We start from the raw sequence: 12,774 nt of genomic DNA on the forward strand, positions 1-12,774 counted from the left end.
TGTGGCATCCTGTGAGGGTGACTTTGCTGCTAGCCTCAACATATCTTTAGTTCTATATATTAGATCATTTTAGCCACTTTTGGAGGTGTGCTGGAATAAAATACTATTTTTAGAAATTTCAAAACCAAAGGAAAATATATCAAACTCAAGTGTCTACACATGCACTTCCAAGGTTACAGTTTCCAGGTATTCCATGAATTTGTCCCAGAAGGAAGGAGAAGCAGCTAATATTTTCCAAGGCAAAGAGAAGAAACAGACCAATAAAGGGTGGACAGAGGGCACTGAAGCGTGTGCAAGGAGAAAGAAAATGCAAAGAGAAGAAGTTGCTAAGCGATGACACCAAAGATAATACTCTCATATAAATTCAGACTATCATTTTCTATTTTATAAATATGAATATTTAGTACACATACTCAATCTAAAGCTTTCTCAGATGATTAGTGTTTGGTCATTGCTCATCTAGCAAAAGGCTGAGTAAACAAAGCCATGTTTTTTTTTTTAATAAAAAAATGCTTTTAAAATTCATTTATTTGAAAGGCAGTGAGAGAGACTGAGACAGCACACTCCCTTCCACTGGCATCCACTGATTCACTCCCTAAATGCCCCCAACGGCTGGCAGGAACTCAATCCAACTCTCCCGGATGGGTGACAGGAATCCAATTACTTGAGCCATCACTGCTTCTCCCCTTGGGTCTACATTAACAGGAAGCTGGAGCCAGGAGCCAGAGCTGGGAATTGAACCCAGATACTCTTTTATGAGAGGTAGGTGTCTTAAATGCTAAACATTCGATCCAGCCCTGAGTCTGTGAGACTGGGACAAACTGGTGCCTGAATGCCTGCATTCATGACCAAGGTGACCTTTCCTGTCTTCTGGTGCCCACGCATGTCTCAAGGATAAATCAGAAGTTCCATTACCAGCAGGACACAGCAAGGATAATTTACATGGTAATAAGAAATGATTTATACCTGAACAGTGTACCCATAGTTTATTTTGACAGACTTATCTTTGAAAAAAAAAACACACACACACACATTCAACAAAAGGGACAGATAAGTATACTGGAGACACACAGCTTGGAACTCATTGCTGTGGCTCTACAAAGTCTCAGGTTAATTATTCACAGATAATTCAGAATTGTTAAAAATGTATATCTTACAAATATATGTCAAACGTGGTTTTCCGGTTCTATATTCCTTTTCAGGTAATCTGACAAACTCGTATCAAAGATAGTCTTTGCAACATAGGAGAACTCCTAATTTCAAATAGAAAACATACATAATTGTGCTGTTTCTTTCTAGCTGACTATGGGACGTAGAAAGTGAGTGTTTAAACAGGATGAAGAGAATGGATGGGGTGGAAGAGAGGAGGGCAGTGGGGGAAACACTCCCCATCACACACACACACACACGCACACACGCACATTGGCATTCACACAAACGCATTCACACTCAGATACTCATACACATGTTCACACACACATTCTCACACTCACGTATGCTCATATACTCTCACTCTCATGCTCCCACACACTCACACACTCATGCACGTGCATTCACACACACACACACACACACACACACACACACACCGCACACTCCATCTCAACAGTCATAGTCATCCCAACGTCACCGGTCCTTTATAATAACTACAGCTGAGAGTAGACACAGGAAAATCGGTAGGGAACTGAAATCTGGACCCCAGGATACTCCAGAGGAGTCAAGGCCACCCGCTCAACTCCGGAGCCCAGAGCCTGTGGGAAGGGCTGAGGCGAAGCCTGGAGGGGGCTGCCCAGCCTTCCAGGGCGGCGGGCAGACCCTTGTGGGAGGCTCGCCAGGCAGCCGGCACTCCCCAAGCCCCCGGCCCCGCGGGGAAGCATCCCTGCAGCCGGCGGGCCGCGGCGCGAGGCACGCAGAGCCCCCGCCTCTCCTGCGCGCGGACCCCGCGCCTCCTCCGGCAGCCGCGGTGGCGGCGGCGGCAGAGCCTCGCCCACTCCAATCCCCACCCTCTCTCCAAGCTTAGCCATTAAAGCGCAGCGGCGCCCCGCGCGTTGCTGGAGGACCCCGGGCGCGGAGGAGGACAGGGAGACGGCGCAGGGGGACTGAAAAGGCAGCATGCGACCGCCGGGAGCAGCTTCGGCGCCCACCGTCTGAGGCTGCAGCCCCAGTTCGCCTTTGTGAGCGGCCGCCTGGGAAGCCCGCCAGCCCCGCGGTGCCCCACTCCCGGGTTCCCGTTCGCTCTGCGATGGGGCACCTGCCCACCAGGGCGCGCGGCCGCCGCCGCCTGCTGCCTCTGCTCTGGCTCTTTGTGCTGCTCAAGGTAGGGGAGCGCCCCAACCCCCAGCCTCGTGTCCGGTCTCAGCCGCGCTCGGGCGCCCAGACTCTGCCGTGCGGGAGCGACGCGCCCGGGGCGCGATGGCCGCGCAGCTGGGCGCGCGCTTTGTTGTCCCTCGGTGTGAGGGTTCCAGGGATCTGGAGGGAAGGGTTGGGTAGAAGAACAAGGGAAGTTTGCTCCCTCTGGCTTTTTTCGCCTAAGCTGAAACCCTCATCAAAGGTGGGCTTGGTGGGTAGAGCTTTTTCTAGCAAAATGAGGTCACTTTCCCTTGTGTCCCCTACTGCGACCCACCGCTGCCAGTTAACCTCCCGCCCTCCCCCACCGAAGTGTGCTGCTGCTTTGTCTTAATTTACCTAACGCTGGATTCACACTCGGGCGCTGAGCCCCCAGCCACTGTCGGACCGCGGGGGTGGGTGGAGGGCAGGATTTTCTGTAACGAGTTGGAGTGTCAGGTGGAGCCTGGAGTGGACTCCTCTCCGCAAGTCTCATCTCCACCCTGAGAATTCCTTTTAAAAAGTCTCTGGACTTTCTTCACTATATTTACAGAGGATGCTACCTATAACTGTAGTGGTGGAGAAATATAGAATTCACTTTTCCCCATCTTCTTTGGAATGCGCTTCCTTGGGGTTTTACTTTGAGACAAATGACATTTGCTTTTTGAAATTCCTAGTTTGGCGGCCATGAGTTTCTTGAAGACTTTTAGCTAGATGTTTTGCAAGGTGGCGTGGAGTTTTGAAGTGATCCTCTATCCCTTGGGTCCTCAGTGGATCTACTTTAGGTCTCCTCAGTCCATCTTTTCTCTTCTCCGCAAATAAAACCGGGGAACGTCGACAGGTGACGGGGAGCTATCCTTTCAGCACCACATTGATACCTACACTAGAATGGGTGAAACGCTACGGGTGCAAACGTTTCCTTAGCAAAGAATCACCTCTTGCTTACGTAGCATCCATGATGAATGTTTGACCAAGGATACAGTGGAACAGCACCAGTGGCTTAAGAACAGCATTAATTTTAAGTAATCCACATTTTCATTTATCTTAATAGAAAATGGAAAGAAATAATATCAGGGAGAAACAGGAACAGAGTTCATAAGTAAAGTTCTAAATTTGACTTAGTATCCTTTACATTTTCTTAAGATTTTAATGGTTGTTTTATTTTAAAATCTGTTAAGTAATGAGCTTAGCCATGTATTTTCACTGCAGGGAGTTGTTTTTACTGCACACCACAATGTGTTAGGCCTATTGAGTTCTCCACTATTCTTGCTCTGGTTTTCAAATTTTGTCACAGCTGAATGTATCTATGCAATGCTTCTTATGGACCTAAGTGTGAAATGAATTCACTGCATATTCTACTGCGTATCTAGTACTTACATATATGACATCTGCCTTGAACCTAACCACTGACACAACTTTAGGCTTTGACTTGAATTCTTCATAACGGATGCGAATTCCAAAAGTGAGAGAATGATTAGTTTGATCATGGAAGTAGTTTTCTGTAATTAAAATGTGGCATAATGTTGACTCAAAATTCACTATAGGGTTGAGAAAATGTAGTTAGTGGTGGTGTAGTGGCAATAATAGTTCACCCTGTTTCACGCACTAGGTATATTCCTGAACATTTGTCTGTAAATGACAATTATGGTAATTGCATCACTTAGTATTTACATTGACAAAGCTTGCCACTTAAAGCAATTTTGTAAGGAAAATCATTAATTTTCATTTTATGTAAATGCAATATTTGTATCACCTGAATAAAAATATGCAAGAAGAAGGAAGAGAATATATCTATATATCTATTTCTATATCTGTATCTGTAACTATATAATCTCATGTGTGTGTATATGACTCTACTATGGGCCAGCTTTCCAGGGATTTCACATGTTATTTCATTTAATCCTATTTTGTTGCAGTTGACAAGAGATGTTCAAAGTAGTGTGTTGGGACAGTGGTCTGATGTCTTACATTTAGGTGATAGGATATTATATGGTGCATTGGGCACATGGTATAATCTATTATAATTTGAAAATGCCTTTGAATTTAAGGTCCTAATTAAGTGCCAGGAAAATATATATGACTATGCAGGCAGTTACAGGAATCTAAAAACAAAATTCAATTATTAAATACCAAATTTCCAACAGGATCTCAATGATAAAAATCTAAAAAACTCCATGTGTGATGAGTCAGGATTAAATAATCCCTTTCTCTTCCCCCCCAAAAAACTTAGTTTTCCCTATGGCCAATACATTTTTGTTGTCCTCTGTGAGTATCCTCCATATAAAAGTGAAAATCTCTAAGGATTATAAGTCAGAGAAATTTAACTATGAGGCAGGATTTATAGTTTTACATTTTACACAACTCATGAACAAGTAACTGGATACAAATGGTGGGAAATGGGAAAAGTTTGAGTCTGTATGAATGGCTATAGCAAATTTCATTAAATGCAACTGGTCATGGAAATGTTTGTGCACTCCTGGTTTAGTGATGAACACATTTAATCAAACATGTCAGAGTGTCTAAATAATCTATTGTACATTGTGATAATATCTGCATAAGTGATGTTGTATAAACACATAGTTTGTTATGAAAATGTAAATCTAATACCAATATTGGTGTATTTAGAAAGCAGAAACAAAAATATGACTCTGGTATTGAATGGGAGCCTGCTAATCTCAAAATCTTCTATCTATTATTTCAAGTGTTTATCTGACGTGACTCCTTCTTGGGCATTGTCCCAAAATTTCCAGTGAAAACAGAGCATCTTTTTCCACTTTGTACTAACCTCTCCCTTAAAATGGCCTTCTGTATTAGTTCACTTGATATCAGAGCTTTTGTCAATTAAAATGCAAATTTTAGGAGGTGACACAGCAATTTGAAGTCTTCCTTTCCTGAAATATTGTCATTAGTAGTCAACTGGAATGTTCCCCTAAACACACAGATTTGGTGTGTACCCTTCTTTTCTTAACCTTTTTTCACCTTCCTTCCATTTCTGCCTTTATCTCAGATATCATCAAAGCACAATAAATATGAAGGTAACTGTATATTTTTCAAAAGAGGCTTATATTTAGTTGTATAAAGCATGAATGTTATGCCATAGCCATATTACTCTTATTCATGAGAAATATCCACTTTCTACAGACTATTGTACTTCTCTGTGGATCCCCATCTGTATCTCTATTTCTGTCTCCTAGGAGTTTCAGTTTCTTTATTGAGGTTTCATACATATATAATGCAGTTTTGACAGATGAACTGTATTCTTTTCATTTTTCTGGAGGAGCCTAGACCATCCTACACAATGAAGTTTGCTGCCCTTAACTCCTCTGTCAGTTGATTCCTTTGATAAATGACATTGCCAACCTTTTAGAGAGCCCTTTTCACAAGTTGGAGAGGCTCGCGGGGCTGTGTTTCCACAGGTGATTGAGTGATAATCCTCCCCACTGTGAGCATATGTTTGCTTTTCCTCCTTGTTATATGAAAAACTGCGGTTGTATGAAAGAGCTATTCCCCTGTCTCACTTTGGCAATAAGAAAATGCACACATATATACTTAGGTGATTAAAAATAATATGAGTTATACTTCATTTTAAAATGAAGCCCTGTTTCTAATGTCTAAGCGTCCAAATTGAGACCATTTAAACTTATAGTCAGATTGACTCCTGAGTTTTGTAAACATGACTCTAATTTGAGTCTTGATGATTTTTGAAATGGACTTTGGTGTTTGATACAGTTGGTGCACCTGTATAAACACTGTGATTGATAGCAGTTTAGTACAATAGAAGACTTAACAGCGATGACCCCTGAAACATATTCATCTTTTTCTCCCTAATTTAATGCCTTCAGGTACAGAGTGACTGTGCTGATTTTCAGAAGCGTAGCCCAATGCGATGATGAGCTTCACTGTAAAGCACCAATGCTTCCATCTAATTACTCTGAATATGCTGCAAAGTTTTTTAAAAGAATGCCTGTTGTATTTTTATTGTCTACCACTATGCCTGGTATTTAGTGTTAGGTATATTGCAGACACTTGATAAATATGATTCAAATTTTCAGCATCATATAGTTTCTGAGAATTATGAAATATTGAAATATTAACTTGTGAGCACATCTTTAAGGAAAACATGAGAAAATTATCACTTGATTAAATAATCGTAATTACAGTGCACTCACAAAACATAATAAAATTTTGCCAGTCACTCTCATATTAAGATATTATTGGAAGAGAGGAGCTGGCAGGCTCCAAACATAATGAAAAGATAAGGAAATGAAGTGCTAATTGCCTGATTTGATCCATTTATGCTGTTTACACATGTTGAAAAATTGCACTGTGCCCCATAAAATGGACAAGTATTACATGTTAATAAAAATTATAATAAAAATTAAAAAATTAAAAGGTCTGGTTAAAACATAAGTCAAAACACCAACATGTCATTTTCACTCAAAATGCAGTACTCTCAGTTGCTAATTTTTTCACCAGTTGCCTCATCTGCTATTTAATGCCATCAATTAAAAAGTAGCAATTGACATAGTAGGGGAAACAGTTCCCTTGCCTGTATATATGAGCTTAAACTTCAGGCAAAAACTAGACACACAGGTGGTATTTCTGCTTTCTCTTCCACATCACCACTCTCCTATGGTTGCTATGAACGAGAACTGACCAAAGTTTCTACATTAAAAGTAATAGAAATCCCTTTAATTATTTGACAGACATTATCCTTAAGAGCTGAAGCCTTTTTTACACCCCATTTTGGCTATATCCATGGTAGTGTTTAATCCAGGATCATAACTCAGTGAGTTAAAGAATTCTTCTTCACTGGTCTCAGAGACCATTTGATAACAGCTCATCTGCTGAAATAAACATGTGAGAAACTTCTTTGTGCACTAATGTCATTGATTAAGAAATGAAAACGAGGTTAATGTGGAACAAGTAGAGTCAGCAAGAGTGAATGGAGTGGGATGGGACTGAAGACAGCACAGACTCCTGTCCTTTTCTCTCCTGCTGTTGTGGACTCTCTCAGGTTCCATATGGTTTCCATCAGCTGTTAAGAAGAAGAGTGAATACCTGCTTACACATTTCTCCTGAAATCAGTAATCATTTGTTATCCCTGATGCTGTTTCCTTTTCTCAAGCTGTACTAGATCTCCAGAGCACCTCCCGTTCCATTCATAGTTCTTTCAATTTATTTTTATCAGTAGAAATATTTCTTATCCTTATGTCAAAAAATCATCCTCAACTCTTTCAGAATCAAATTCTCCAGTGAAAGATTTCTTTTTTCCTTAAGCATTCTAGTTGCTTAAAGGCCAGCTCCTTCTTCTTCTACATTTTAAAACCACCAAACAGAGAATATTTGAAACAAGGTTGTAGGGGTTTCATGATAAAATATTTTCCCATTCCTTTTTGTCAGGAAATTGAGAAGAAATTGAGAACAATGATATATATTTGGAAATTCTTTTCTGAAACAGAGAACCAGAATTGAAAGTAGGACTTTAAGCTTGAGAATTATATAAATTTAATTATATAAATTATATATAAAATTTATAATATATAATATTTTATAATGTAAGTATACAATTTCTTTAAGAACATAGAGAAAATTAAAGAATCAAATAGTGAAAGTTTGATGAAAATATGCTTTCCTTCTATAGATATGTAATAAATATGTATCCTTATCAAATGCTCTTCATATATCTTTTTATGCTCTACCTAAATAGAAATGTTCTGCAGTACATTTTTCTAACAAAACTGTTCCTATCTTAAGTAAATTCAAATCAAATGATCTTGTTTTTAAACTGATAATTTCTGTACATTTACTGGCAAATTAAGAAATAACAATTTTCTCTATTGTAAAGATCCAAAAATTGGTATTATATAATTTAATGGTGATGTATGAATATATGAAACTTTTTTGTTATCCCATTTAAGTGATTGCCAGATTGCTGAGACTTTTTTTAAAGATTTATTTTATTGGCCGGCGCCGCAGCTCAATAGGCTAATCCTCCACCTAGCAGCGCCAGCACACCGGGTTCTAGTTCCGGTCGGGGTGCCGGATTCTTTTCCGGTTGCCCCTCTTCCAGGCCAGCTCTCTGCTGTGGCCCGGGAGTGCAGTGGAGGATGGCCCAAGTGCTTGGGCCCTGTACCCCATGGGAGACCAGGAGAAGTACCTGGCTCCTGGCTTCGGATCAGTGCGGTGTGCCAGCCGCGGCGGCCATTGGAGGGTAAACCAACGGCAAAAAGGAAGACCTTTCTCTCTCTCTCTCACTATCCACTCTGCCTGTCAAAAAAAAAAAAAAAGATTTATTTTATTTATTTGAAAGACAGAGTTACAGAGAGAGGTAGAGACAGAGAGGTCTTCCACCCGCTGGTTCACTCCCCGGAAGGCTGCAACGGCCGGTGCTGCGCCGACCCTAAGCCAAGAGGCAGGAGCTTTTTCCGGGTCTCCCATGTGTGTGCAGGGGCCCAAGCACTTGGGCCATCTTCTGCTGCTTTCCCAGGCCATAGCAGAGAGCTGGATCAGAAGAGGAGCAGCCGGGACTAGAACCAGCGCCCATATGGGATGCCAGCACTTCAGGCCAGGGCTTTAATCCCTGCTCCACAGCGCTGCCTCCACTGAGACTTTTGTATTGATTTTTTTCTTTGTGTCTACCCACTTTTTTAAAATCAGTGATTTATGGGTGGGTGATAAAGTATCAAGAGTCTACTATTCCCTTAATACTGTTTGTTCATCATTATTCCTTATTGTCCAAGTGCAGAAGAGTTTCTTTCTTTCTCTCTCTCTTTCTCTCTCTCTTGCTTTCAAATTATTTACTTACTTGAGATGCAGAGTTACAGACAGAGAAAGGGGAGTCAGAGGTCTTCCATCTGCTGGTTCACTCTGAAAATTGCTGGGCCAATCGGAAGCCAGAAGCCAGGAGCTTCTTTTGGATCTCTCAGTTGGGTGCAGGGGCCTGAGCACTTGGGCCATCTTCCACTGCTTTCCCAGGCCAGTAGCAGGGAGCTGGATTGGAGGTGGAGCAGCTGGGTCTTGAACCAGTGCCCAAATGGGATGCTGGCACCACAGGCTGAGGCTTGATCTACTACACCATAACACCATCCCCACAGATGAATTTTTGCCCCTGGTTCTCTTTATCCTTAACATATACGATAGCCCATTCTGGGCCTGTGAGCTGATCTACATTATAATTCCTTCTGATTCTGCCCATAGGAGTGTCTGACTGGCATGAATAAACCACATGCCATAGATTCACAGGATCTTCAGTGCCCTGTGCATCTTTGGGACTATCTGAATCTGATTCCTAGCTCCTTTGTTTTCTGAATCAGGATCCTATTTCTATTAGCTCTACCATTCATACCTGCTTTTGGATCTTGGCTGTACTTTCTAATTAATTTTTCTGATTAATTTCTCCTTGCCTTTTAGTTTCCTTAAAAGAATGTACTGTAAATATCTTTGGCTTACTAATTTTTCCCCAAAACTAAAATGGCAACATTGAGAAGTTACTTTTCTTCTCCAATATGAAGAATGTCTTTTGGATTCCAGTTTGATTTAATGCCCAATTCCATTCAGTCCATCAAACACTTATTGAACCTATATTATGTTCCAGGAATTGAAGTTAATATTGTAAATACAGGAATGAATACCAATTTGTTGGATTCTAGCAAATGACATAGTGGTAACATAGACTCAGAAAAAAATCATCTAAAAATGGTCAGTTTTTTTAAATAGACGGAAATATGTGGTATGAGAGGTTACTTGAGAAACTATCTGATGGTCTAGGAGATGATTTCTTTTGGATGATGCTGAGCAGAATCTGGAGACATCGATATTTGTTAGGTTTAATAATATAGAATATAGCCGGCGCCACGGCTCAATAGGCTAATCCTCTGCCTGCGGCGTTGGCACACCGGGTTCTAGTCCTGGTCAGGGCGCCGGATTCTGTCCCGGTTACCCCTCTTCCAGGCCAGCTCTCTGCTGTGGCCCGAGAAGGCAGTGGAGGATGGCCCAAGTGCTTGGGCCCTGCACCCCATGGGAGACCGAGAGAAGCACCTGGCTCCTGGCTTCGGATCAGCGCAGTGCGCTGGCCGCAGGGCGCCGGCCGTGGCGGCCATTGGAGGGTGAACCAACAGCAAAGGAAGACCTTTCTCTCTGTCTCTCTCTCTCACTGTCCACTCTGCCTGTCAAAATATATATATATATATAGAATATAGGCAGAGAAAACTGCATGAGCAAAGGTCCAAAGATGTAAAATCATGGCAGTATTTAGGAAAATGCAAATGTTTGGGAAAGGAAATGAAGTAGTAAGAGCCAAATCAGGGAGATTTCTATGTGCTGTGGCAGAAAGTAGGACCTTAATTCTCTAGGATCCTTAAAGGGTTTGATCAAGGCATCAGTGGGCTAGAATTTTCATTTTAGGCAGAGTTCTTTATTTGCAAGACAAGCTATCCCAAAGGTGGAACAGGTGTGGAAGCAGTTACACTGTTAGGTTATTGTGTGACCCAATTAAGATATGGCAAATGTTGACACAAGGGTGATGGTTAAAGGAGCTAAAAGAAGAGAGGCAATGTTGGAAAATAACTAAATTGACAAGACTGATTAGATATGGGAAATTGGGGAGAGAGGGGGAGTCTAGGGTAATTTCCACCTGGAAATTTGACTTCTTTGCCTGGGAGAAAATGGTTCTTATGAAAGTGTGTGTGCTGGGTAGTCACTGTTCCCCTCAAGATCAGCTTACTCCCTTCTCCAGCCTGTTCCTAGGAAGCTTCCTTCTCTGTACAGTTTCTTCAAGCCCTTTTGCTCTCTAGTGGATTCGGCCAATAGGAGGCACTAGCAGAAAATTGCTAGGAGAAGGAGAGAGAAAGCAAAGCATTTACTCTCCCAGTCTCCATCCTGGCCAGCTCTTGTTAGGTAGTGGCTTCATTACCTCTTGCAATTCTATAGCTCATTTGGCAAGACTGACATTGTGATCCCATTCCAAAAAAAAAAAGTCCTTTTCTTTTGTCCCATGGTGGCAGTTACCTCTCAGTACTGCCAATCCTCTGGATAACTTCTCATCACCGCTTAATACTGCTGTTCCTGCTCCACACCTTTGCTAGTAATTCCTTCATTAAATGCTCTGGTATTTCCCATCTAAGTGTCCGTTGAGACCCCGATGGACATTGGGTATGACGGGGTGAGTGGTGCACCTTTGAGCAGAAGAGGTGGCACGCCTGGAGATGTGAAGAGAAATCCTAGTAGAAGAAGAGGCTGGAAAAGAGCAGTGAGCCAGGGAGACATCTTGAGGAGCACCAACATTTATTGGCAGGCAAACAAGGAACCTAAGCAGATAAAAAAAAAAAAAGGCACAGCCAGGGAGGCATAGATGAAAGAAGAATCCAGGAAATCCAAGGTCTGGGAAATTTTGAAAAGTGGAGGAATTTGACAACAGCATCAAATGCAACAGAAAGGTCCATTTAGCTAAGGTCTGGAAACTATTTGAATTGTTTTTTTTTAAAGATTTTATTCATATATTTGAGAAGTAGAGATACAAACAGTGAGAGGCAGAGAGAGAGGTCTTCCTTCCGTTGGTTCATTCCCCAAATGGCTGCAATGGCCGGAGCAGCGCTGACTTGAAGCCAGGAGCCAGGTGCTTCTTCCCAGTCTCCCACGTGGGTGCAGGGGCCCAAGGACTTGGGCCATTTTCTACTGCTTTGCCAGGCCATAGCAGAGAGCTGGAATGGAAGAGGGGCAGCCAGGACTAGAACCGGCATCCATATGGAATGGCAGCGCCGCAGGTGGAGGATTAACCTACTGTGCCACGGTGCTGGCCTCTGGAAACTACTTGAATTGTAAAACAGACAAGCTACTTGTCTCTGGAGCTGAAGAGTAAAGAAGTGGCTGCTTACTTGTTAAGAGTGTGGATATCAGTGAGACCTGATTCCAATCTCAGCTCTCTCAGCTCAAACACTTATCAGCAGTAGAATGGTGGGAAAATTGTTTCACTTCTCTGGGCTCCCTTTTGGTAATCTGTTGTCTTTATCTCATAGGAACATAAATAGTTCACTGCCCAGCATACAGTAAACATGCAATAAATGTTAGGTACAAAAATAAAGAGAAGGCAATAAATAGTGCAGTAAAACTAGACAAGAGTAGAGAACAGAATATTAAAAGTGTATCTAGAGCAGCATTTCCCAAAATGTGCTCCATGGAACATTAGAGTTGTAATGTCAACAGATGGTATTAAAAACAAGTAGGGGCCGACGTAGCGGCTCAGTAAGCTAATCCTCCACCTTGCGGCGCCGGCACACCAGGTTCTAGTCCCGGTCGGCGCACCGGATTCTGTCCCGGTTGCCCCCCTTCCAGGCCAGCTCTCTGCTGTGGCCCCGGGAAGGCAGTGGAGGATGGCCTAAGTGCTTGAGCCCTGCACCCCATGGGAGACCAGGAGAAGCACCTGGCTCCTGGCTTCGGATCAGCGTGGTG

The 12,774-nt window shown here is 42.4% G+C and overlaps 1 protein-coding gene across 2 annotated transcripts in view; it reads left to right on the plus strand.

Moving 5' to 3' along the window:
• Positions 1–2,057: 2,057 nt before the first annotated feature.
• Positions 2,058–12,774, plus strand: part of PTPRO (protein tyrosine phosphatase receptor type O) — a 274,380-nt gene continuing 263,663 nt past the window's right edge. Inside the window, exon 1 of one of the 2 annotated variants that reach the window (XM_008259342.5) lies at positions 2,058–2,317. In XM_008259342.5, the coding sequence (XP_008257564.1) occupies positions 2,243–2,317 (75 nt within the window). In that variant the 5' untranslated portion in view covers positions 2,058–2,242. 2 annotated transcript variants of the gene reach the window in all.

Source organism: Oryctolagus cuniculus, chromosome 9 (genome assembly GCF_051225735.1).
Source record: "Oryctolagus cuniculus isolate XC-2025 breed Fujian yellow rabbit chromosome 9, ASM5122573v1, whole genome shotgun sequence".
NCBI classification, from domain to species: Eukaryota; Metazoa; Chordata; class Mammalia; order Lagomorpha; family Leporidae; genus Oryctolagus; species Oryctolagus cuniculus.